At 35.3% G+C, this 27,262-nt stretch overlaps 1 protein-coding gene across 22 annotated transcripts; it reads right to left on the bottom strand.

Moving 5' to 3' along the window:
* Positions 1-12,762: 12,762 nt before the first annotated feature.
* On the bottom strand, positions 12,763-26,784 carry LOC107823527 (uncharacterized). Of its 22 annotated transcripts, none has more exons than XM_075222536.1 (7): positions 26,640-26,722; positions 24,123-24,573; positions 23,640-23,736; positions 21,078-22,764; positions 14,429-14,514; positions 14,162-14,341; positions 12,763-13,629 (listed from the first exon to the last, which is right to left on the bottom strand). In XM_075222536.1, exons 4-7 carry the CDS (start codon positions 22,696-22,698, stop codon positions 12,892-12,894), a joined length of 2,625 nt encoding a protein of 874 aa, XP_075078637.1. In that variant the 5' UTR covers positions 22,699-22,764; positions 23,640-23,736; positions 24,123-24,573; positions 26,640-26,722; the 3' UTR covers positions 12,763-12,891. The 22 variants fall into 22 exon arrangements, with proteins under 22 accessions (XP_075078637.1, XP_075078624.1, XP_075078633.1 ...); XM_075222523.1 differs by having other exon boundaries at positions 12,763-13,656; XM_075222532.1 differs by having other exon boundaries at positions 23,379-23,736; positions 26,640-26,713.
* Positions 26,785-27,262: the final 478 nt, after the last annotated feature.

The following is a 27,262-nucleotide window of genomic DNA, read 5'->3' on the forward strand; positions in this document are numbered from 1 at the left end:
ACTTCTCTACTTCCATTAAAGTTATTTTTTCTTGATCAATCAACCATTGATCCATGTGTTGGTTTTTGAGTTCACTCTGAATTACTTCAAGTCTCTGCCTGGTCTTACTGAGCTAAATCTTATAAAAAGCCATATAATTGTTTAGTTCTTTAAGATCAACTTTCAACCCTTTGAGCTTACTCCAAACCCTGTGCATTGGGACCCTATTTACCTCTTGATCCCATACCTTTTTAACTATTCTTGTAAAGTCAGCATGATCCATAACAGAGTTGTATAGTTTAAAAGGTTTAGGATGTAGGCTTCTCATTTGATCCATAGACCTGCATTGGAATAGGATTGGAGAATGATCTGATATCTCTGGATTTAAAAAGTCTGCTTCAATATGACTGTATTGTTGCATCCACTCAAAATTTCCCAATGCCCAGTCAATTCTACTGTATACCCTCTTTTCCAGTTGTTGTTTGTTGCACCAAGTATAGAACCATCCCAAACTCTTCAATTGTGTGAGTTGCAGAGTAACAATCACATCCTGGAAACCCTTAATCTCACTTTGTGTTACTGGAGCCCCTATCCTGTCTTCAATGTGGAGGACATTGTTGAAGTCTCCACTAAGTAGCCAACACTCTTTATAATAGAAGTTATATCATGGATAAAATCAAAAAATCGAAATCTTATGGAATATTTACATAATATCCGGTCATAATTATTGTTTACTTTTTATAGCTAATATAAATAGATGATATACCGACAACACACGATTATACATATATTATATATGAATTATATATAAATTACACATCATTCAATTTTTTAATTTAAGTGGTCGGGTGAGCACCTATTTAGGCTGATTAGATAAAGTCAAAAGAAAAATATGAAATAACTTCAACTAAAGACTAAAAATATAATTAAAGTTCATATGTAGATAATTTTTATTAAAACTCATCCTTTTATAGTGATGTAAATTAATTTTTTGTAACAAAAGAAATAATGATATAAAAAATAAGATAAAAGATAATAAACATTGAAAAAAAATGTTAGAAAGATCTAAAAAGGAGAAATAAAAGATGGCAACAAATTTTTTCTTATGACATCTTTGTTGAGTATAAAAAATTTGAAAGTTAATCTTATCGATTTTAAATATTTTTTTTCAACTCAAATACATAGATTATAAGATAAGTATATCTTAGAATATTTTTTTTATTTTACATTATGTGTCGTCTTTAAAAAATCACTATTACTAACAAACTTGATATGATATTCGAATTTTAATTGGAATGCAATTTGGGTAGTTTGCATTTAGGTTAAGCCAGTATGGTGTCGAAAAATAAACTACTTGACAATTTTAAGACAATATATGCAATATTTTATAATAATAATAATAATAATCAACTAATTTAACATTTAATGATTCAAAGAACAATTTTTTTTTATATAGGGTATTAAAAATTCAAATTATTGGGTCAGAGATATCGATAAACTTAAAGTGGAGTCATACTGAAATAAATCCGGCCTAAGAATCATTTAAATTTTTAGATAGCAAATTAAAGTGAATTTTAAATTAAGGATAATATCTTCACTTGCACATTATAAAGATAATCATTATTATAATATATATATAAAGTTTTAGAAATTGAAACTTCGAAATAGAAATATTTTTTGAAAGACAAAATCATATTAAATAAGAGTTCAAGTCATAAGAGTCATGTCGTAATCAAAGAATCGTTTATATAGTGTCAATCTTTGTGCTTTGCCATAAATATGAGTTATTATTTCACTTTGTGGCTATTTTTAAGTTCCAATGACACCTAGAGAATAGTGCAAAAATAAAATTATCACTACGTGAATTGAGAAAATGTTAGTCTTTTTTCATGTAGTGTTTCTTAATTAATATGTGACGATTATCTATAATTATTTAAAAGGTTTAAATGTTAATGTTATTTACATATAATTCAAATAACTCAGATATTTAATATAGTTAATGTCAAATATCAAAAATGGAGTAAAAACATTCACTAGCTAAAGAATTTTTTTATATTTTTAGATAGTCAACTAGAATGAGTTTTGAATTAAGAATAATATTTTCAATTACATTATTATAAAAATAATTATTATTGAAAAATAATATTTTACAAATTGAAATTTTAAGAAAGTAATATTTTTAAGAGATATCAACAATCCAAATAAGAGTTCAAGTAGTAGTAAAAGAGTTAAGTCTTATCCAAAGAGTTATTCATTGTCTCAACATTTAATTGTTTTGCCATAAATATGAGTTATTATTTTGCTTCCTGACTATTTTTAGGATCCAATGACACTGGCAAGAATGGTATCAAAAAAGAAAAATAGAAGAAATGGTTAATATTTTTCATGTAGTTAATATCCAATGATTATCTATATTTACTGAAAAGTGTAAATTTTAAGATTATTTACATACAATCCAAATAACTTAAATATTTGACATGATTAGTGTCCGCGCATCCACGCGGGTACTAATACTAGTATCATAGTATAATCGACGTTTCCCTATTTTATAATTTCTTTCACTGCTAGCGCTATTCTTTTGGGGACATATTTATATATCTTGAGAGTTGTCTTAACTTAAAAATAAATTTACTTATATGATAAATTTCAAAAATAATTAAATTATATTCTTTTGCTTTTTGGATAATTATAATGCTTAATTAATTATTTTCAACATTAAAAGAAACCGTTGATTTTGTTGATTCAAATTCATAATATATATATATATATATATATATATATATATATATATATATATATATATATATATATATAATTCTAAATCAAATTTTTTACCTGCAATTATAATTTTAAATTTAAAAGGTAAAATATTGATGAATATTTTAGTTTGAATCTTTGTGTCTGCAGGACATTAGTATATCTAACTTTTGCCAACTACTTCTCTCTCTATTTTATATTGTTAAAAATATATTTTTTGTTGTTTGTTCTAAATATTTAATGTAATTTTAAAATATTATGCAAAACTTGATGAAGGCACAAAAATACTATTTTAGTAGGTTATGTTCAAAAATAACAGGAATAGAATTATACAAAGTTAATTGTCAGCTTAAAATAGGTAATGCCAATTAGTGAACGTAGAACATAAAACAAAATTACACAATAAAAATTATTAGATTTTAAATAAATAAAATCATTCAAAATTCTGCTTGATTATATCAAATCCTATTTGTATAATATCAAAAGATGCATGAAGTAAATTATTCTGCATCAAAGCTATTTAAATTATAGTTTAAAGTATAGTGCCCTTTAAAAAGGAAAAAAAAAAAACAGAGAGATGACCTTCTTCAACTCCAATTCATACTCCTTAAATCTCTGGAGTTTATTACCATGAGCCTTTTAAGGAAAATTAAACGTCCAAATTTGGATATGAACTGATGATGAAAATTGATATTAAGAAAATTAACCGGAAATATATTATAGTTATGTAACATAGTTTAAATGAGGAATCCTAATAAAATTTTAATCAATAATAAGTCCTAAATATTAGGGTTTATTATATAATTTAAATAAGGAAAAGATTTACTGACAAATTTAACTTAATTTTAGAGCCCTAAAGCAGTTATATTCTATTTCACATTGTAGGTCTTATGCCAACTTCACATAAGCTAGTGTAGTAATGAATGTTTTTGGCCTAGAGAAATTCAGTAGTTTCATTAATCTATTACTACATGTAATTATAGCAGTAATTTACGATATAGAGTCGGGTGATTCAATAAAAAATAGTAACTTATATTCAAGTTTTGAGGTAATAATAAAATTGTTATGATTTTGTATCCAAATATGGTAACTACCATATGAGTTTATGATATTAGCAGCCTTCAATAATTTGTTACGACACATGGTAGTAAATTACGACCTATATACTTTTATAATCAAAATCAGTAATTTACGACAGAGTGTCTGATGATTCAATAAACAATAGTAACTTATGTTCAAGTTTTAAGGTAATAATAAATTTGCTACGACTTTGTGTCCAAGTATGGTAACTACAACATTAGTTTACGACATTATTAGCCTTCGATAATTTGTTACTACACATGGTAATCACATAGTAAATTACAACCTATATACTCTTATTGTCAAAATAAGTAATTTACGGCATATGACCTAATGATTCCATAAACAAGAACTTATATTCAAGTTTTTTGAGGTAATAATAAAATTGTTACGACTTTGTGTCAAGTATGGTAACTACATCATGAGTTTAGGAGATTAGCAGCCTTCAATAATGTATTACTACACATGGTAATCACATAGTAAACTACGACCTATATACTCCTATAGTCAAAATCAGTAATGTGACGACCCAAAGGGTCATCACCTGTTTTCTTATCCATTATGTGCTTCCGAGGCCTTGAAAATCTCATTTAGAGTCGCCTCGATTTACGTGCGCAGTCCGGGCGCATAACCGAAAAGCCTAAATAAGAAATTCTGTGAAAAATGCTAAGTTTTGATGTTAAAATGAATAAGTTTGACTCTGGTCAATATTTTGGGCAAACGAACCCTAACCCGTGATTTGACGGTCCCTAAGGGTCCGTAGGAAAATATGGAACGTGGGCGTATGTCCGGAATTAAATTCCGAGGTCCCAAGCCCGAGAAATGAATATTTAAGTAAAATTATTTTTCTGAAATTTGTAAGGAAAATGGAAATGAAATTTGATTAGAACGTGTTGCTATCGGGCCCGTATTTTGGTTCTGATACCCGGTACAGGTCTTATATGTGATTTAACATGTTTCTGTAAAGTTTGGTTAAAATCGGACGTCGTTTGACGTGTTTCGGACTTAAAGTTCTAAATTTGAACTTGATGAAGTTTTCGGAAAAAACTTCTTGATTTTGAGGTTTGATTCATTGTTGAGGTTAGTTTGGCGATTTGATCACACGGTTAAGTTCGTAGGATGTTGTTGAGTTAGTGCATGTGTTTGGTTAGGAGCCCCGAGGGCTCGGGAGTGTTTCGGAGGTGGTTTTGGTCTTGTGAAAATAGCAGATTTTGCTTCAGCTGTTGCAGACCCCATTTCTTCTTCGCGTTCGCTACGCATCTTCCGCGTTCGCGAAGCTTTAATTCTTCTTTCATCGCGTTCGCATCCCTACCTCGCGTTCGCGTAGGGTTATTTGACTCTGAGGGCTTAGCATTCTTTTCCTCTTCGCGTTCGCGTAACTTTGCAGGATTCCTTCATCGCGTTCGCGTAATGTCCCACGCGTTCGCGTAGGTCAATTTTGGACCACATCCTTTTACTCTCCGCATTCGCGTTCTTCATCCCGCGAACGTGATGATCTGTTAAGTGCTACCCATCGCGAATGCAACCGACCTGTCGCGAACACGAAGGGCAATTTCGCCCAGTTATTTTTAAAATTCCAAAACAGAATCATTACGGGATTCACCAAAAATTTCACAAAGCCTTTCTTCTCCAAGCTCTTGGGCGACCATTGAAGCAATTCTTCATCAAAACCTCTTGGGTTAGTAATTCTTAGCCTATTTTCTTCCATTTCCTTCAACATCTATTGAAATTCTAGGCCTAAAACATGTAATTAAGGGTAGAAATTAGAGAACTGGGTAGAGTTAGGACTTTTTGATTTTTCTTGATTTAGACCTCGTTTTGGGGTCGAATTTGAAAACAAATTATGTATTCGGGCTCGTGGGCAAATGGATGATATGATTTTGGTCCGAACCTCGTGTTTTGACCAAGCGAGCCCGGGGTCGATTTTTGGGATTTTGGGAAGAATGCTTGGAAAGCTATAATTAGGCATTGGGTTCGCATTGTTTAACATTTATTGATGTATTGAAGTCATTATTGTATAGATACAATCGATTTGGAGCCGAACTCGAGAGGAAAAGAGGTAATTGAGGATTGATTTGGCCATGAAAGTTTGAGGTAAGTGTTTGGTCTAACCTTAGCTTGAGGGATTAGGAGTTGAGTCTTATTTGCTACGTGCTAATTGTCGCGTACGACGTATAGGCATGGTGACGAGTACTGTACGTTGGTGTCTAGCATGACTGTGAGTCATTATATTGCGGATATTCTGATTTTGTTGTATCTTTTATGCCTTTATGATGATTTCTATATGTTGTAAAAAGCATGTGAAAGAAATTGTGATCTTTGAACTTCGAGGAGCATTGGCTCGAGTTATAATACGAATTGTGAAAGTATACGAGATAATTGAACCCTTTGGAGCATTGACTCGAGTGGTAAAGTGAGTTATAAAGTAAGAAGTGAAAGAAAGAGAAAAAGTTATTGAAATATTCCCTTGCCGGGATGTTTGTTGCTTTGTTGGCTATCTCCCTTGTCGGGATGTTGAGATTTATTGATATTGTTCCCTTGTCGGGATTTAGCTGTTTAATTGTATTTCCTTGCCGGAATTTAGCTGTTTAATTGTATTCCCTTGCCAGGATTTAGATGTTAAATTGTATTCCCTTGCCGGGATTTCTACCGTTATTTGTCTACTCCCTTGTCCCTTTGTTTGTGATTGTTGTTTGGGTGAGGAAGGGTGTTAAAGCACGAAGGGTGATGTCGTGCATTGTTTGCTATCGTGAGAAAAGAGTGTAAAGTACGAAGAGTGATGTCGTGTCGTACGATGTACCATTCCGTACCGATATTCATTGATTATATTGTGAGGAAAGAGAGTAAAAGCACGAAGGCTGATGTCGTGCACATTATTATGATACGATTGATTTGGTGAGAACGAGAGTAAAAGCACGAAGAGTGATGTCGTGCACATTTTTATTATTGATATTGTTTGGGTGAGGACGAGAGTAAAAGCACGAAGGGTGATGCCGTGCAAATTGTTGATTTTTGATTATTGTTGACATTTTGGCTATGTTGCTTCTTTCTTTTATTGAGGATTTCTGTTGAAACTGTTATCTCCCCACAACATGTTTCCCCTTCCCACATTGACTGGTTAATTCCTGTATTTTTTTTTCCGCAGTACATGTATATATATTTGAACTGCACAGGTTATTTGGTGGTCTGGTCCTAGCCTCGTTACTACTTCGTCGAGGTTAGGTTAGGCACTTACCAGCACATGGGGTCAGTTGTGCTGATACTACACTCTGTGCTCTTTTGCACAGATCCAGGTCTTGGACAGCAGCAGTTCCGCGGGAGCCAGCCTTCAGTCCAGAGAGACACCGAGGTAGCCTTGGAAGCGTCCGCAGGCCCGACGTCTCCTCTATCTTTTATTTCAGTCTGTTATCTCACGTATTCAAGACAAACAGTTTATATATTCTTTCAGACGGTTGTATTTAGTACTCTTAGAAGTTCGTGAGTAATGTGACACCAGTTCTTGGGTAGAGGCGTATGTTGATTTCCGCATTATTGTTCATTTTCTTTAATTTAAGTCTTCCGCATACTTATTTAATTCCGTTGTTTTTCATGCTATCACTGATAATTATTAAAAGAAGTAATTTGTTAATGAAAAGGGGTGTTAGAGATTGGCTTGCCTAGCTCTTATTAGTAGGCGTCATCACGACTCCCGAGAGTGGAAAATCCGAATCATTACAAGTAATTTACGACATAAGGCGTGATGATTCAGTAAACAATAACTTATGTTCAAGTTTTGAGGTAATAATAAAACTATCATTACTGTGTCCAAGTACGGTAACTACAATATGAGTTTACGGTATTAGCTCAGCCTTCAATAATTTATTACTACACATGGTAATCACGTAGTAAATTACGACATATACTCTTATAGTCAAAATCAGTAATTTACGACATAGGGCATGAGATGATTCAATTTACAATAACTTATAGTCAAAAATCATTTATCCCATTAGTCAAAACACAAATAATAACATTGAGCAATACTTTCCCATTAGTCTTCAAGATTCAGCCAAGATCAGCATAACTCATGTGTATTATGAATATTGTGTAGATGAGTAATATCATCCCAGTTCAGGGATGTCAGGGGATTTCCCATTTTTACAACTTTGTGGTATAACTTGTTTCTCAACCATTCAATCGTTCTCTTCTCTTGTTTTGCTCCGATGTTGCTCATTGCTTTCCGCTTCTAATATAGACAACAACAACAATAATAGATTATGAATTTGAAACTATTGATGTTCATTAATGCAACTAACACAAATGCAAAACATAAAATAATTACCTTGTTTCGAGATACATGATTATTTGTTGATAATCTGTCCGAAACCTCGGGGACAAACGTTGACATAAGGACGATATAAGGTATACTTCCTGAGTAGATAGAAATCCGTCTGTAAAATATAACACCAGCAAACTATAAAACAATATTACTAGACATCAAAAAATATTGACATTTCCTTCAAATAACTGCTACAATAATGCTTGGTAAGCAACATCCAGACTTAACATTGCTTACTTGGCAACACTAGCAAATCCATATAGTATTTCTTTTCATAGCTCTCTTTTTATGTAAATATTTCAGTATCAATAAATAACATAAAACTACAGCCGAGTGAAGTTCAAGCTCAAGAAAACCATAGTTCAATTTTAATGTGAAGCTCAGCAAAAAAAAATTAATATTCTTGAATCAACATACATAAGCAGGGGCGGATCTACATATAAAAAAGTGGGTGCTTGAGCACCCATTAACCTCGACCCCGAACACGTATAATTATATAGAGAATTTAAAAAAAGGAATATAACACAATAGCAAGCACCCAAATAACAAAAGGCTTGGTGGGTGCTTTGGTTTATGATGGGTGATGAAGGGCTCTAAAAGTCTACGGGCTCTAATATCAAGCACTAACTTTCTTTTGCTCCATTAATTATTAGGTCATCTATTTTGCTCTTTCGGTTTTCACGACTTTTGTTTAGCAAATACTACTACTTTTATTCTTTTGGTTCTAACTTTGTTTTACCTTTGTTTTTCTTTTGCTTTTCTTTTGTTACTTTATCTAATTCACCATAGCAAAGAAAGAAAAGAATATCTGCTTTTAAAAACCAAGGATTCCTCCAGAACCGTAAATTGTGTTACTCTGATGGTAAGCAACCTCCACTTCCAACCAAGAGGTTGTGAGTTCGAGTCTCCCCAAGAGCAAGGTGGGAAGTTCTTGGAGGGAAGAATGCCGAGAGTCTATTGGAAACAGACGCATACCTTACCCCTACCCCGAAGGAATAGAGAGGCTGTTTCCGAAAGGCTGCGTTGTTGTTGTTGTATCACATTTTTACGGCGTCGTTCATATTGGTACTATAGTTTTCTCATTAATTTTTTTATCTCCATATTTAAATAGTTGTATACTTATACGATATATTAGTAGTAATTTTACGTCAAAAAAAAGTTAAGCACCCACGAACCCAAAATCCCGGATCCGCCAATGTACATAAGTACAACGTTTAGTGTAAAACTAATAATGAATATAAGAAAGGAGAAAAACGACTTACCACAGTTAATGAGTCAGTACGTACCGTAGCTTTGAAATTGCTTGTTATTGACAATGAAAGCTCTTTCCTCTGTATATATATACTAAAGTGATCAAAGACAGTGGAGGTGAAAAAAGGAAGTGGCTTCTCGCAAAAGCTTCATGTCTTTTCATTCATTTGATATTATTTTTCAAATTGAAATAATCTAATTCGATTATTTTTTAAATTTGAATTAATACAACTGCACAACAATGGAGAGAAATGGACTATGAATACTCCAGTCAGAGGCAACTGTACAAGGAAATAAAGGCTTCTCAGAGAAGCATTTTGATTTTGTGGCATTTTGGTACAACACTTTTATTTATCAGTGACATCAAAGCATTCCATTTCAAATGTATCACCAGATGACCAAGAGTTAAATTCTAGTTTCTCCTATTTGGTTCATTAATTTTGTTCTATTAATTTCTCAATTTAGGTTCTAATGCATATGATAATAGATGATAATCATGCAAGTTATCTAATATTTACACTCTAATTTCGCTGCACTTTACCTATGTTTGATTGTAAAAGATAACAAAATGCTCTAATTACGAGTTTATTGCTCTGCAGGAGCCACTCCGAGCTAGGAGAAAGCTAAAAGAGTGTTTTGGAGTCAATATGGAGCATGGAAGGCCAATTGGAGGACAACACGATCGAAAAAGAAAAGAAAGAGCAAGGATGAAAGCAGCGCCCAGGTTCGCGATCAATCCGCGGCCGCGGACAGAACATATGTCGAATCCGCGGTCAATCTGCGGTCCATCCGCGGCCGCGGTGTTAGGTGTTTGTCCTGATTTCTTACCATATTTGGTTTTCCTATCTCTTGAAAGAAAAGGGCAATATAATTACCTTAATTGGGTTTTCCTCTTTGTAGAAGGAAATTATAATTCTCCTATATTTGACTAGTCCTTTTTCCTATACGAAAAGGTTTGGAGTTCTATAAATTGAGGATCCTTCCTTCTCATTCAGCAACATCCACAATGTAGTCATATGGGGTTTGAGAGACGTGTTTAGGGGAAAAACTTTACGGGACAAGTGTTAGTGTGTCACTTGTGTTTGCCTCTTCGTGAGGTTGTTCTCTTGATATTTTGTACTCTCTTTTATATAGTGGATTGCTCATCTCTGTTGTGGACGTAGGTCAGTTGACCGAACCACGTTAAATATTTGTGTCTTTTTTTGGTATATTTCTCTTTTGTTGTCTGATTTTTCGTCGTTGAAGGTTTGCTTTACTAGCTTCTGCATGACACCCGGTATTTTCGGTCCTAACAAGTGGTATCAGAGTGAGGTTCAAGACAGGTTCATCTTGGCGGATTTAGTTCTAGCCGCAACATATTTGACGGTAATCGTGATTTTTGTCTGAGAAATTTGACCGGTGTGCTACGCACGTTGAGACAAACTTTTGCGGTGGAGATTTGGATATGCGACCTGTTGATGGTTATGTGAAGAAGGTGGATCAAGTTTATTTTGTCCGAAAATTCAGGCCAAGGGAGAGAATTGTTAGGTGTTTATCCTGATTTCTTACCATATTTGGTTCTCCTATCTCTTGAAGGAAAAGGACAATATAATTACCTTAATTGGGTTTTCCTTTTTGTTGACGGAAATTATAATTCTCCTATATTTGGCTAGTCCTTTTTCTTGTAGGAAAAGGTTTGGAGTTCTATAAATTGAGGATCCTTCCTTTTCATTCAGCAACATCCACAATGTAGCCATATATGAGGTTTGAGAGACGTGTTTTGGGGGAGAACTTTACGGGACAAGTGTTAGTGTGTCACTTGTGTTTGCCTCTTCGTGAGGTTGTTCTCTCAATATTTTGTACTCTCTTTTATATAGTGGATTGCTCATCTCTGTTGTGGACGTAGGTCAGTTGACCGAACCACGTTAAATATTTGTGTCTCTTTTGGGTATATTTCTCTTTTGTTGTCTGATTTATCATCGTTGAAGGTTTGCTTTACTAGCTTTCGCATGACACCTGATTTTTTCGGTCCTAACACGCGGACAGGGTGCTCGGAGCCAAATATTGAAAGGTCAATTGTGTAATTTCTAGGATGACTCTCCTTGACCTATAAGAAGCCCAACTCGTCCAAATAGAAGATATGGAGGTTTTTGAAGTGTTTTTGAAGGCAAGAGCAGGCAAGAAGTAAGGCGGAAGATTCAGCATAGAGTTTTTACCTTTCTTCTTCTTGTTTTTATCATTGAGAATGAAATATATCATTATGATTGTGAAAATGATTATGCGTAGCTAAACTTTTAATCTAGGGTTTTGATGGAACCTCTTGGAGGATGAATTTCGCGGTATGTTAATATAGATTTGCCCTAATAATTTCTCTATTTGTTCAACTATATTGTGATTGTTGTTGATTGAAGGGCCCTCAATCGGCTGTGCCTATTTAGTATGCATTACTCGGGAGAGAGTGTATATTTAGGTAGTTGTTGAACAACATCACTCCTAACGTATATGAGGGATCAATACGAAGGGTTTAAAGGTGGGACTAGGAATAACGAAACCTTGGGTGCGATCTAAGTGAGTTGTAACTAAGGCCAGCTAGCGTAATTCGAGAGAATATGTCTAGTATATTCTTGTAATTACTCGGGAGAGAGTTACGATAGTCATAGTGCTCATGATCGATAGAGAAGACTTACGCAAATTTATATCAAACATAGCAGGAAGGATTCCGACAAGAGAGGAAATCATAACCTTAGGCCATTCTCATTCTTGCTTACAATCAGTTTATAGCTAGTTGTTAATAACTGCATTTTTACTACGTAATATCTAGTTAATAAACACCCAATTTGTTATTCAAATATCTCTGAAGATTGAATATGTGAATTTTTGTGAGTCCAATAGTTGTGATCGATAGGTTAATTCCCTGTGGGATTCGACTCCGAACTTGTTAACCGGAATATATTTGAAGTGACCGATTTGTCCTTTTGATAAGGCATAGTTGGGCGTGATCAGCATATATGAAGAATACGTTGATTTACTCATTTTCTTTTCACCCTAGGATTTATTTGGTAGGAAGGAAAACATTTTTCGATGAAATTTTTTTCCCCAGTGTTTGATATATATCAGAAGTCATGACTTCCCCACTTACAATTGCACGTTATTTTCTTTACAACTATTTTACTAACTCTTAATTTCATATTACCTGTTTCAACTATTTTTTTTCCTAGTGTTTGATATATAACGGAAGTCATGAAACCTTCACATTTACATAAGGAGTTCTTGGAGGGAGGGATGCCGAGGATCTATCGGACACAACCTCTCTACCCCAGGGTAAGGATAAGGTCTGCGTACACACTACCCTCCCCAGACCCCACTGGTAGGATTATACTGGGTGGTTGTTGTTGTTAGTAACAAAGTTACAGATTTATGTCCAGACTATTCACAAAAGCAAGTTCAGAAGATAGCAAAAGATATTATTTACATGCATTACTTAAAGCAGTTCTGCTCTAATTCACATTAAAGGCTTCAACACTACTTCACATTCCCAAGCCAATTATCTTTTGTTGGTAGTCTGCCCAACTAATTTCTGCTTTGCTAGCCAGAGAATCAGCTAGTTGTTTCTCCGAATCAAGAAATTCAGCTCCCAGTTTTTCTAATGCAGCTAACTTGGGAGAATTTTTGTTTTTCAAATTTAATTCTTGTTCCTGAATGGCTCTCCGTTTCATCTTTTCTTCTTTTATCTTCGTCTTCAACTCTGAAATTTGAGTCCTGATGGAACTTATAGAAGTATCAATTCTACTGCGGTGGTGTTTGAGATCATTGTAAAGGTCCTGTTCTTTAGTAAGCTCGTCGATCAGGATTACCTTCTTGGCAACCTTACTGGTATACTCTTTCTGCTGCCTCTTCGCCTGATGAAAATCAGAGAATAAAGATGGGAGATTCTTTTCGAGTTCCTTCAAAGCACGTACTTTCTCAACCGAGAGATTGGGTGATGCAGCATATATAGGAAGGGCAGCCACTAAAACTGAAGAGTTTTCAGGGAGAACTATATCGTGCAAAGGCATCATAAGTAGCTTCTGAACTTCAGCTTTGGTTTTGTTAAGTACTTGGGCTGAGTATCGAGACATTCTTAGTGCAGGTGACTTGACATCAATTCCCGGGGATTTAGCATCTTGGAGCTGTGTTGCGACCCGAGCAAAGAAGTCCTCAGCATCACTTATTTTGGAATGATCACCAATTAAGTCTCGTCTAACAGAATCTTTGCTCCTACTTTTCTGCAAAGATAATATAGGTGCATCATCCTAGTAAAAAAGAAAGTTTCTTTTTTAAAAGAAGTCCTTTTACTTGAAGCAAGTGTACTCACTTTCCTCATCAGCACTACTCTAAGTTCTTCCTGTACTCTAAATTAGTGGATATAACTCCAATTATTATTGTAGAATTAGCTTTAGGTAGCCATAGGAACACATAAACTTCAAAGATAGACTAATCAATCAGCCACATAAGGGATGACCTCACCATTTTACTTCCAACCACTATTAAAAGGTTAGGAATGAAATGCAACATCTTCGGCAACTTAAACCGATTACAGAATTTGACTGCAAATTTTGTTCCTATATTTAAGTCAAATTCATACATATCCTTGAAAATATATGTTTTCAGTTCCAGTTTCCAAACCTCCATTCTATCAAGCCTAGCAGCTAATGCTGGGAAGTCATTCTTCATATAAATGCATACATACATACATAAGTGTGTAATATAAAATACGCTTGTGTAGTGCTTGAGATAAGACTAAGAAAGTGAACTTACTTCATCAGATGAAAGTGGTGATGTGGAAGAGGACGCATTATCTAACACAACAACATCAGTTACAGACTTCTGACTATTAACAGATTCTGCCAAGTGATTTGAGCCATGGACTGCAGGAGAGTGTTTGGTGATGTTAATAGCAGGCTCCGGAGTGTTATGTGCAAAGAACTTCGGGAAGTCCTGAAACAAGAAAGAGAAAAGATATTGACCATAAAAGTTGCAATTGTAATGGGTTAAAGAAAACCAACTTCTTTGGGTATAACTTACAGCCAGGAACAGTTGCCTCTTTGCTTTCCTAGAAGGGGTCTCATCTTTTTCCTGCCTTTCCAATTTATTTTGCTGTGAAATATACTCTTGAAGAAGAGGAAAAATTTATAGACAATTAAAGAAGTGCTAACAAGTTGCTTTTAGAGAAGGAAAGCTGTCAGATCTATCCAAGTTACAGAACTTGTCAATCTTTCACGGTCAAATATTGATTAACGAGTAGTGCATTGCGTTTCTGGTTTAATCAATACCTACTAAGTGTCAATGGCGAACATTAAACAGAAGCCATCTATCCCCTTTCACTTGAGAGAGTGTATAAATATACGATAGCGGAGGTAGATACAACTACACTGTAACAATTATGAATTGGGAGTTGCCTATTTTAGTTTCCACCATCTTCTACAGAGCTTTTTGTATTTCTAGTCCCTGATACAACTGGAAAAATTGTGGTATGCTAAAGTGAAGAAGACGAGTCTTATGTGTTGCGGAAGCCAAATGTATATAGTGTGAATAAGTCACAACTACTATACCAAAAATTATGACAGCCACCAAATAATAAATAAGACAATAAAACAATAATAAAGGGAACACCAGAATTTACGAGGTTCGGCTAATTTTGCCTACTCCTCGGACACAACCAATATTTTATTTCACTCCAAAAATACAAGTGAAATAATACTAAAGAGAGAAGATACAAATGCCTTAAACAGATGAGAAGGCAAATGAGAGGTGTGTTTCAATCCTAAACATTAGGCCTTCTTTTATAGGGGAAAAATCCCCCCAAACTTAACTCCCAACCAATGTGGGACTTTGGCATTTTGCCAAACTTCAACAAATCTCCACCTTGGCAAAATTCCACATTTTCAATTCTCTCTCAATAACAAATTTTGGTTGTGTCTTCATCTTCAATCTTCAGTGTTCAACAATGTTGATCAAATCCAAACAATGTTGAAACTTGACCGCAGTCACCACCTTTGTCAGCATATCAGCAGGATTCTCTGTAGTATGAATTTTCTTCACCGTGACTCCACCTTCTTCTATGATTTCTCGTACGAAATGATACCGAACATCAATGTGCTTCGTCCTTGCATGATAAACTTGGTTCTTCGCTAATTGAATAGCACTTTGACTATCACAAAAAATTGTGATACCTTTTTGTTCAACACCAAGCTCCTTTAGCAATCCTTGAAGCCAAATTGTCTCTTTCACAGCATCTGTAATAGCCATGTACTCTGCCTCTGTTGTAGACAAAGCAACTGTTGACTGCAAAGTAGACTTCCAACTAACTGGTGCCTTTGCAAAAGTAAACACATAACCAGTAGTTGATCTTCGTTTGTCCATATCACCCGCAAAATCTGAGTCACAATATCCAACTACAAACTGATTGTCTTCCTGCTCAAAAACTAACCCGACATCTACAGTATTATGAATATACCGTAGAATCCACTTCACAGCTTGCCAATGCTCCTTCCCTGGATTGTGCATATATCTGCTAATAACTCCAACAGCTTGTGAAATGTCAGGCCTTGTGCAAACCATTGCATACATCAAGCTACCAACAACATTTGCGTATGGTACCTTTGACATATACTCTCGTTCAGCTTCATCCATTGGCGACATAGTAGTACTTAGCTTAAAATGGGAAGCAAGTGGAGTACTAACTGGCTTAGTCTTGTCATCTATGCCAAAACGTTGAAGTACTCTCTTCAAATATTCCTTTTGAGATAAACAGAGTTTCTTTGAACGTCTATCTCTAATTATCTCCATGCCAAGAATTTTCTTTGCCTCACCCAAATCCTTCATCTCGAACTCCTTCTTCAGTTGAATCTTCAACTTATCAATTTCTTCCAAATTCTTGGAAGCTATCAACATATCATCAACATATAGGAGAAGATATACAAAAGAACCATCTTTAAGCTTGTGCAAATACACACAATGATCGTATTTGCTTCTCTTGTACCCTTGCCGCAACATAAACTCGTCAAATCGCTTGTACCATTGTCTAGAAGATTGTTTCAATCCGTACAACGATTTTTCAAGTTTGCACACCATATTTTCTTTTCCAGCAACTTTGAATCCTTCTGGCTGAGTCATGTAGATTTCCTCCTCCAAGTTTCCATGTAAAAACGCAGTTTTTACATCCATCTGAACTAGTTCCAAATCCAATTGTGCTACCAAAGCCAACATAATTCTAATGGAGGAATGTTTTACAACTGGAGAAAACACTTCATTGTAATCAATTCCCTCCTTTTGAGCATATCCTTTGGCCACCAATCTTGCTTTGTAGCGAACATCTACTTGGTTAGGAAATCCTTCCTTCTTTGCAAATACTCATTTGCACCCAATTGCTTTCTTTCCCTTCGGGAGATTGGCCAATCTCCATGTATGATTCTGATGAAGGGACTGTATTTCATCATTCATGGCAATCCTCCACTTATCTTCTTCTGAACTTTGGACAGCGTCTTTATAAGTAGTAGGAACATCATCAGCTACAATTGAGGTTGCACAAGCAACCGTCTCTATGAGACGAACAGGTTTCGTTATTGTTCTTTTTGGCCTGCTGGTTGCTATTGATTCAAGTTGTTGTTGAGATTCCTGAGTTGGAATCTCCTCTACTGGCTCTCCTTCCAGAGGGTAATCTTCATTTGTTTCCTCCTCTGCTTCTTGTGTAGGAAAAATAAATTTTCCCTCAAACTCCACCTGCTTAGAAGCACCTTCATTTTGTTTGGTATCTTCTGTTACCTTATTTACCATAGCAAATTCATCAAAGGTAACATCTCTGCTGAATATTACTTTCTTTGTCATAGGACACCATAAGCGATATCCTTTGACTCCAGAAGTAATTCCCATAAAAATAGCCTTCTTTGCCCTTGGATCCAATTTTGACTCTGTCACATGATAATATGCAGTTGAGCCAAACACGTGCAAAGAGTTATAATCTACAGCAGGTTTTCCGTACCATTTTTCAAATGGTGTTTTGCCATCAATAGCAGCAGATGGTAGACGATTAATGAGGTGGCATGCATATGTAATTGCCTCAGCCCAAAATTCTTTGCCCAAGCCAGCATTGGACAACATACACCGTACCTTCTCCAGCAAGGTCCGGTTCATACGTTCTGCCACTCCATTCTGTTGTGGTGTATGTCTAACAGTGAAGTGTCGGATGATGCCATCATTTTCACAGACCTTATTGAAATGATCATTTTTGTATTCACCTCCATTGTCTGTGCGAATACACTTGATTCTCCTGCCTGTCTGATTCTCCACCATCGTCTTCCATTTGAGAAAAATTCCCAACACTTCATCTTTGCTCTTCATTGTATACACCCATACTCTTCGGGAAAAATCATCAACAAAGGTTACAAAATAGTGCTTCCCACCCAATGAAGGTGTTTTGGAAGGACCCCAAACATCAGAGTGTACATAATCCAAAATGCCTTTAGTATTATGGATCGCTGTACCAAATTTAACCCTTGTCTGTTTCCCTTTAACACAATGCTCACAAAACTCCAAGTTGCAAGCCTTTACTCCTTTTAACAATCCTTGATCTGATAGAGTTTTCAAGGATTTTCCTCCAGCATGTCCCAAGCGCATGTGCCATAGCTTGGTTGCTTCTGCCTCTTTGTCGTCACTGGATGTTACTGTCGCTGTCCCAATAACTGTACTGCCACGATAGCGGTACATATTATTATTCTTCCGATTAGCCTTCATTACCACTAGTGCACCGGAGCATACTCTCATCACTCCATTTTCTGCAATGATTTTGAACCCTTTTGATTCTAGGGCTCCCACAGAGATGAGATTCTTCTTCAAATCCGGTACATATCGAACATCTATCAATGTTCTGATCATTCCATCATGGTTCCTTAATCGTATTGAACCAATGCCATATGAGGTAAGAGGGCTGTTATCCGCTGTGTGGATGACTCCATATTCTCCTTCTTGAAATTCTATGAACCAGTCCCTGTTGGGACACATATGATAGCTACAAGCCGAGTCCATCAACCATATGTCTGATGATGTTGATGACTCTGTTGTAACTAATGAGAAGTCTGAATCATCACAATCAGCTACATTTGAATCCATAATAGCCTTTCCATTGTTATGTTTGACCTTATTCTTCAACTTCGGACAGTCTTTCTTCCAGTGCCCTTTTTCTCGACAAAAGGCACATTCATCTTTACTGGGTCTGGATCTTGACTTGGATCTTCCCTTCTTTGTCCTCGTTTGATTTTGAGGACGACCCCTCACAAACAGTGCTTCTCCTTCTCCGCCCTTCTGTTTTTCTCGCTTTCTTTGTTCATAGCTATACAAAGCTGAACAAACTTCTCTGAGAGAAATTTCGTCATTTCCATGGAGTAGAGTAGTTTCAAGGTGCTCGTACTCATCAGGAAGTGACGCCAACAACATTAAGGCCAAGTCACCATCATCATAAGTTGTATCCATATTTTGCAAATCTGTGACCAACTTATTGAAACTGGTGATATGTTCATTCATCGTGGTACCAGGAACATAGGTGAAGTGAAATAGTCTCTTCTTCATGTACAATTTATTTTGACTGTTTTTCTTCAAAAATTTATCCTCCAGTGCTTTCCATAATTTACTTGCAGAAGTTTCCTTTGTGTATGGATATTTCTGCTCTCTAGCAAGGTAGGATCGAATGGTACCGCAAGCAACACGGTTGATAATTCTCCAATCTTCTTCTCCAATAACATCTGGTTTCTTTTCTTCAATGGCCAGATCTAGCCCTTGTTGAAAAAGGACATCTAGAACCTCGCCTTGCCACATCCCAAAATGTCCGGACCCGTCAAATATTTCGACCGCAAATTTCGCATTTGACACAATTCTTGTCATAAGCGAAGATGCCAATGATGACGTATTGTTGACACTTGATGTAGATTCTTCTTGTTTATTGTCTCCCATCTTTGACACAAATATTATTTAATAGCTGACGACACAAATCAAGATTATTTCCTTTCTGGTGTGGAAGATCAGACTAAGCTGCAACCACAGAGCATACTCAGACAGAACCTTGACTCAGTTACCAAGATAAATCTTTTCTGATGTGGAAGATCAGACTATGCTGCAACCACAGAGCATACTTAGACAGTACCTTGGCTCTGATACCAATTGTTGCGGAAGCCAAATGTATATAGTGTGAATAAGTCACAACTACTATACCAAAAATTATGACAGCCACCAAATAATAAATAAGACAATAAAACAATAATAAAGGGAACACCAGAATTTACGAGGTTCGGCTAATTTTGCCTACTCCTCGGACACAACCAATATTTTATTTCACTCCAAAAATACAAGTGAAATAATACTAAAGAGAGAAGATACAAATGCCTTAAACAGATGAGAAGGCAAATGAGAGGTGTGTTTCAATCCTAAACATTAGGCCTTCTTTTATAGGGGAAAAATCCCCCCAAACTTAACTCCCAACCAATGTGGGACTTTGGCATTTTGCCAAACTTCAACATTATGCTTCAAATTAAGTGCACAGAGTAGCATTTTACCTTCTAGAACCCACAGTCCACCACCATAGAAACAGAAGATGGATTTTAAGGTCAGAAAAGAAGGGGGTGGGTCTGTTTAGGCCATCTCCAACCTTGCCCCCATCCCCAATTTTGGGGGGAATTTAGCTCCAACCCTCCCCCATTTTTGTCCCCAAAATGGAAAATGGGGGATGAATAGTGTTCGCTCAAAGATGGGGTACACTATTCATCTCCCCATTACTATTCATCAATTTTTTATTATTATTTTATTATTTAATCTTTTAATTTATCTCTTTATATATATCTAATTATGTTTATGTAATGTCTTTATAATATTAATATTATATCTTAACTTTGGTGTATAATTTTGATAAATTAATTTTCGTGCATTTATTATTTTTATGTAAAATTATAAGTTAATTTTATTGTAGAATTGTTTTAATTATGGAAATTACAAATTAATAAAAATAAAAGATGGAATTTGTTTAATGGAAATTAATAAATAAAATTGAAATGAAAGATAATAATATAATATAGAAGAGAGAGAAGAATATAAAAAAGTTTGGGGGAAAAAATGGGGGAATGGTTGGAGTAATCCCCATTTTGGGGACCGAAAATGGGGTAAAGGTTAGAGATGCCCTTAGCATGGAATGAAGATTAAAGAAGACAACCAGGAGTTCATGACTTTCTTCTGTATACATGTGTGTCAAGAGTTCATTCCTGAAACTAAATACATTGCCATGAAAACTAAAAGCTGAAAAACCAATAGCATTCTATCCATCACAGATTTAATGTCTTAGTTTCACATGGTAAAAAGATTAAAATGAGACATGGAAAGTATGCTGTCAAACCCAAAGTCTTCCAAAATGTTCAATTAACTTTTGATTTATTATGAAGGCGGAAGTAAAAAACTATGTTAAGAAGCACTGACGTGAGCCCCGTGTGACTATTTCGATATATACCGTATATTAGATCTCATTCTTAGAGAGAGGCCCATAATCTCTAAGGGTCTACCATGGAAGGAAACTCAGTTACAACTTTTACAGACAATGAGAACTAAAGAAAGGCAAAAGATTCATATAACAGCTTTAACAGCTCTTTTATTTTCAGGTACTTCTATAATTTTAATTGTTTCCGTTTTTTCATCATACCTTCATTCCTCCTTTTTCTGGTTTCTTGTTCTCCAGCAATCTGTGCATGGCATTCTGAATTATCTGGCTGGAAATTCCTTTTTTCTTGCATTGTACTTGGAGTTAATTGAAAATCTGAGCAAATCCTACCAAGGATCTCCTCGGCTGATTCAATCCGAGTTTTGCCTATGTAATTCGACCACCAGGACTCAAAGGATGGAGTACATTTTGGATTGGCATCAAAGTGGACAGCTGAAAACTTTTTCTTCAATTGGACAAACTTTGAATCCACTTCTTGGATACAATTAACTGAATGGAAAACAATTCTACCAAGTGACGAAGTATTGGCAGACTGATAAGGAGGGAGAGGCACTGCCTGCGTCATGCCAAACTGTCGTGCAAACTGATTTGGAGAGTAATACTCCACTCCAGCTTTGCAGAAAATTGAGTTGCCCAGTACAAGGCCGTAATGGAGGTCTCGAGCAATAAGGTAACTGGACCAGATGTCGCTTAGATCTTGCTTACTAGATGTAATGCAGTGATGATGCAGCGACAATCTCTGCCACTCAGGACCAAGGGTCCTAAAAAAAAATGGAGTGAACTGGCTGGGACTTCGGGAGGAGCATGAATAAAAGAATTTAAAGCATTCCTGGAAACTTTTGTGTTTTAACTTGCCTTGAGCCAGGGAAACACCATAAGTTAGACAATTTTTTGGCTCATATGTCAAGGGTCCATATTCAGGGAAATAAGATTGAAGCCAGAGCTGTAGAATCCAGAAGGGTCCCCCTGCACAACCAAACCTTCTCAAAACCAAATCTCTACAGCCTCGATACAGATGAGACAATACAAAAGGAGCCAAAGCAAGCTTCCTGCCCTCAGCAAGAGCAATGGCTAATTCGCTGCATTCTTTTGTTACCCTTCCTGAACCATTGCAAAAAACATACTTGCAAAGCCACATAATTAGGAAAGAGATATGTTCATTCTCTGTTACATCGCCCTTTTTCATCGAGAGCTCAAGAAATTTCCCATAAGATAATCTTTTACCATTCTCGCCCCTCGGTAAAGTAAAGGTTGACTTAGGGGAGCAGAGGATTGCGCTAATATCCTCTCCATGAGGTCTAAGCCCGGTCAAAGCAACAATATCCAATACAGTTGGACCCATCATGCCAAAATTAAAGTGGAAGGAGTTACTTGAGATTGACCAAAAGCACAAGGCAGCATATAGAAGGTTTTTGTCAAAGGGTATATCAATTTTAGAAAGCTGAATGGCATCATATATCCCAGCATTTCTCCACTTCTCCCCTTTTTCCTTTTCCAGTCGATCAACCCAATTAATCCACATTTTACTTGGATATGACCATGACTTCCAAGTTCTTCCTTCGTTCCACCCGGGTTCCAGAGAATGCAGAAGGAGCTTTTCTCCTTTTTCCAAGGGATAAAATGGCACAAGCTCTGAAGGAACTCTATCCCTGAAGCATGGACCTAATATAAATTCAGAGGAGCTTGCAGGATTAGTAATAAAAACCTCATTAACAATCAAATCACTATCCAATGCCTTTATTTTCTTCTCCATAGTGGTTGCAAGTGACAGATCTTCAGTAGCTGGACTAGAACGTATTCCTTTGTCCATGCAGAATGCCATCTAACAAGACCAAGAGTGGACATAATCAAAGGCGACAACTAGCCAAATTTTCACATCTTACAACTCCTGAACAATACAGAAAATGCTCTTAAAGTTAAAACATAGAAGAAGCCTAAGAAGAAGAAAATGAACAGACAAGGAAACTGAAGTGTTTGCAATAAGCTAGCATTGGCTAAAACTCTGGTACAAGGAACAGACACTAATGCTAAATGTATTCCACCAGAAATGCAAACCAAACTCAGTACAGGGTTTAAGCTAAAAAAATCAAAAAGAAAAGAAAGAACAGGTTTAGATGTAGCGGAAGCTACTGTATTAGCTTCATAGGCTAAACAAATACAAAGTATTACGAGCAATGAAGTATTACTTCCATCCCAGTTTAGTTGCCTCTCGTCCCTAATATAAGTATTTCTTCCATTCCAATGTACTTGCCTCCCATCACTAAATTCCAAAGTTTCACTTCTATAATTCAAACAAGAAAGTAATGCTACTTCATTTTATCAGTTTTATGATAAATTCTTTCAACTAATACCTTAACTTTTCATATCTTGACAAGGTAGGTACCTTAAATATTTCTTTTCATGAATCTTGCTTCATGTAAGTACCTCAGTATCTATAAATAAGATAAACATTTAAATCCTTATTAACCAGAAGCAAAAGTAAAAATAAATAAGAAAGGTTACCCAACCAAAAACTCAAGGAGGGTTGGGAATTAAAGATCTAGCAGCACACAATAAAAGCATGATGATGAAGTGGCTGTGGAGATACAATATGGAGGATGCTGGGTTCTGGAAAGTTGTCATCAAAGCCAAGCATGGAGAGCTGAATCACTGGTGTTCAAAAGTCTCGAGTGCTCCATATGGTGTGGGATTATGGAAAGGCATCAGCAAATTATGGAGTACTTTGCACAAAACATCCACTTTGAAGTTGGGAATGGTACATACATTAGATTCTGGAAGGATAAATGGCTTGGAAACTCTACCCTTCAAGTTGAATTCCCTAGCTTGTTCACCATAGCCCAAGATCATAATGCTGCTATTGCTGCATATAGCCATACAGGGAAGGGGTCAATTGGGACTTGAAGTTCAGAAGGGACATGCATGATTGGGAAATAAACGAGCTGCTAGACCTCTATGCAAGACTACAACAAAGCAATGTTAACCCCCAAGCTGTGGATAGACTTAATGGGGGAATCATGGTGGAGGTATCTACACAGTCGAAGTGGGATATCAACAGATGTGTTCTAGTAATCCCATGAAAGACAACTGGCCCTGGAAACTTATTTGGAGAACAAAGCTGCCACCAAAGGTTATCTGTTACACCTGGAAAGTATTATATGAGGCATGCCTCACACAAGATAACCTGATGAAAAGGAACTTCCAGTTACCTAACAGATGCTACATGTGTCAAAAGGAAGCTGAAAGTACCTGCCGCTTGCTCCTACACTGTGAGGTGGCTTCAGACATATGGTACATGTGTTTTTTGCCTTTTTGGCCTCAAATGGGTCACCCCTTACACAGTCAAGGTCTCAAGGATGCTTATAAGAGCTGGAGTTTATGAAGAGTTGATAAAGCCATCAGGAAAATCTGGTCAATGGTCCCTGCTTGTATTTTCTGGTGCATTTGGACAGAGAGAAACAAGAGATGTTTTGATGGAAACTCAACTCCTATAGGTTCTTTAAAGGCTCTGTGTATTGCCAATTTGTTTTGTTGGTCTAGACTGTACCCTATCAACAATATTGATCATCTTTTGGATTTCATAAGTTCCTTAGCTCTGGCTTAGCCAATTATGTATAGGAGCCAGAATATTTTTTGTAAGCTCAAATGCCAAATCATGTACTTCTTGCATCTTCTTGATGCCATCTATTGAAATCACTTACTTTATCAAAAAAAAAAAAAAAAACGATATACAATCATCAGTCTTGTGGGATAAGACTTGGTATGTTGTTGTTGTTGCTGTTGTTGTAGTCTAAGGAACAGTAAAATGAAAAAAGACAACATTGAGTGATTCTAAAAGGTATAAAATTATGAGTAATAACAACTCCTTCCCCCACCACTCCAGGTTTCTTCTTAAAATAACAACTTTCCAAAATGGTTGTTAACAATTTTCATATGATTATTTCACCAATTCAATAAAGAACTTAAGTTGTATAAACTGAATTACACCATCAGTTCAATTTAATAGGTTATAGCAGATTACTCTTCTATTTCCCAAGTTACCATATCAGGCTTCCAATCTGAGTTAAAATTAACCTTATAAATCCATATAGTGTCAGCGCACAGAAATTAAAATCTGCTTTGCTGGTAAATGTTTTACAGAAGTAACCAAAATAACTAATTTGCCAACGTCTTATAACCATTATTAACACTACTAAGATGACATTTGATGAAAAAATGAAATCTCTCATAAAAATCAGAGATAAAACAGAATGCTTTTTCAAAGCTAACAACAATGAAATCTAATTTCATAAAAATCAGAGATAAAATAGAATTCTCTTTCAAAGCTAACAACATAAAGAGTGGGTGTTTTCATTAACGCATACTCATCATTTCTAGCAGAGGCGTAGCTAGGATTGTTCGAGATTCTAATAGTTTTAAGTTAGTGAGTTCTAAATTAATAATTCGGAAAAGGGCCATATATGCCAGTGAACTATGCGAATTAGGACAGACATGCCCGTCGTTAATAGTTTGGCACATATATGCCCAATCCGTCCAATACTTGGTCATTCATGCCCTTAGTTTAACGGAACCACTATTTTGTCTTTCTTAAATAATTCATAGTCGGATCCAACCAAAATCTGCTGACCCGATCCGTTAGGACCCGACCCACCCTTATTTCAAAGATATTTTTTGATATATTATTTTTGTTTGATTGAGAAATTGTGTGATAATCATATTTATTTATTTGAGTAATTTGAATATCGTTTTTTTTTTGTTATACATCATTTCGGGAAGTAATCCTACTAAAAGTAGTAATTGATATTTATTTATTATTTTAATAATATAATATTCGAATTAGTTTGTGCTTTCTTTATCATTTTACCATCTATTTTTATTTTTCTAACAATCTATTTGTATTTTTCACCCATCCATTTTTATTAATTAATTATTTCATAAATAAAAATACACTCCCTTTCAGAAGCTCGAAAGCATGACCTATCTGTAAGTTCTTACTCTCTGGTTTAACGTCAACAACTTTAAACTGTGTATTTTATTTATGAAATAATTAATTAATAAAAATGGATGGGTGAAAAATACAAATAGATTGTTAGAAAAATAAAAATAGATGGTAAAATGATGAAGAAAGCACAAACTAATTCGAATATTATATTATTAAAATAATAAATAAATATCAATTACTACTTTTAGTAGGATTACTTCCCGAAATGATGTATAACAAAAAAAAAATCGATTATCAAATTACTCAAATAAATAAATATGATTATCACACAATTTCTAAATCAAACAAAAATAATATATCAAAAAATATCTTTGAAATAAGTTTGGGCCGGAGCCTAACGGACGAGTTAGCATATTTTGGTTGGGTCCAGTTGTTAATTATTTAAGAAAGATAAAACAGTGATTCCGTTAAACTAAGGGCATGAATTACCAAGTATTGGACAGATTGGGCATATTTGTGCCAAACTACTAACGACGGGCATATCTGTCCTAATTTGCATAGTTCACCGGTATATATGACCGTTTTCCGTTAATAATTTATACATATTCAATAAATTTTTAAGACAAATACAGAGTTCAAATCAAAGTTAATGGGTTCGACCGAACCCGCTCCCGCCACTCGATCCAGATCCTCCCCTGATTTCTAGCATTCATCTGAACGGATATCTTTTTGCAAATCTAAACACACACACACAAGAGAAATTAATTGACAAACTCACACAGTAAAAGTACGAAAGAAGCTAAAAAGTAAATTGATTGACAAACCTACAAGCTCGACACGAGACGTTGAAGATAGAGGGAATTGCCTTCACATTAGTACTCGCAAAAAAATAAAGCAGAAGGTGTTTGTAGAAGGAAACTGTACAAGGAAATAAATGTCTTTTCAAAAAAATTATTACCGTACGCGCCACAAAATAAAAAATGTTCTTTTTTTTAATGTATTCACTCGCACGTGCATGTCAAGTGAGGAAATGTAGTACTCACATTATTTTTTTTAAAATGATTTTAATATTGATAGTATGATGTTGTGCGCACTTACATTTTGGAATTTAAAATTATACTATTTGGATATGCAGTGTACTTGAAAAAAATATTTTAGTTTAGCGAGTAATAAAAAGTTTTTTTTCCGAAAAATTTGAAAAGCGGTTTGGTTTTAAAAAGCTCATTTTTGAAAAATCTAAAAAAAACTTATATATCTCATAGACAAACATGTTTTTCGAAACAAAAAAAAGGAAAAAAAATTCTATGAACAAATGGGGCCTAATATCTGGATGTGAAAAAACATGAGGAGGGGAAATAGGTAGAAAAAAAGGACACTGTATAGCTGTTCTTAAATAATAGACGAAAAAATAATATATATGTTTTCTATATATATACATTATGTATAT

The sequence above is a fragment of the Nicotiana tabacum genome, chromosome 10, assembly GCF_000715075.1.
Source record: "Nicotiana tabacum cultivar K326 chromosome 10, ASM71507v2, whole genome shotgun sequence".
Lineage (NCBI taxonomy): Eukaryota > Viridiplantae > Streptophyta > Magnoliopsida > Solanales > Solanaceae > Nicotiana > Nicotiana tabacum.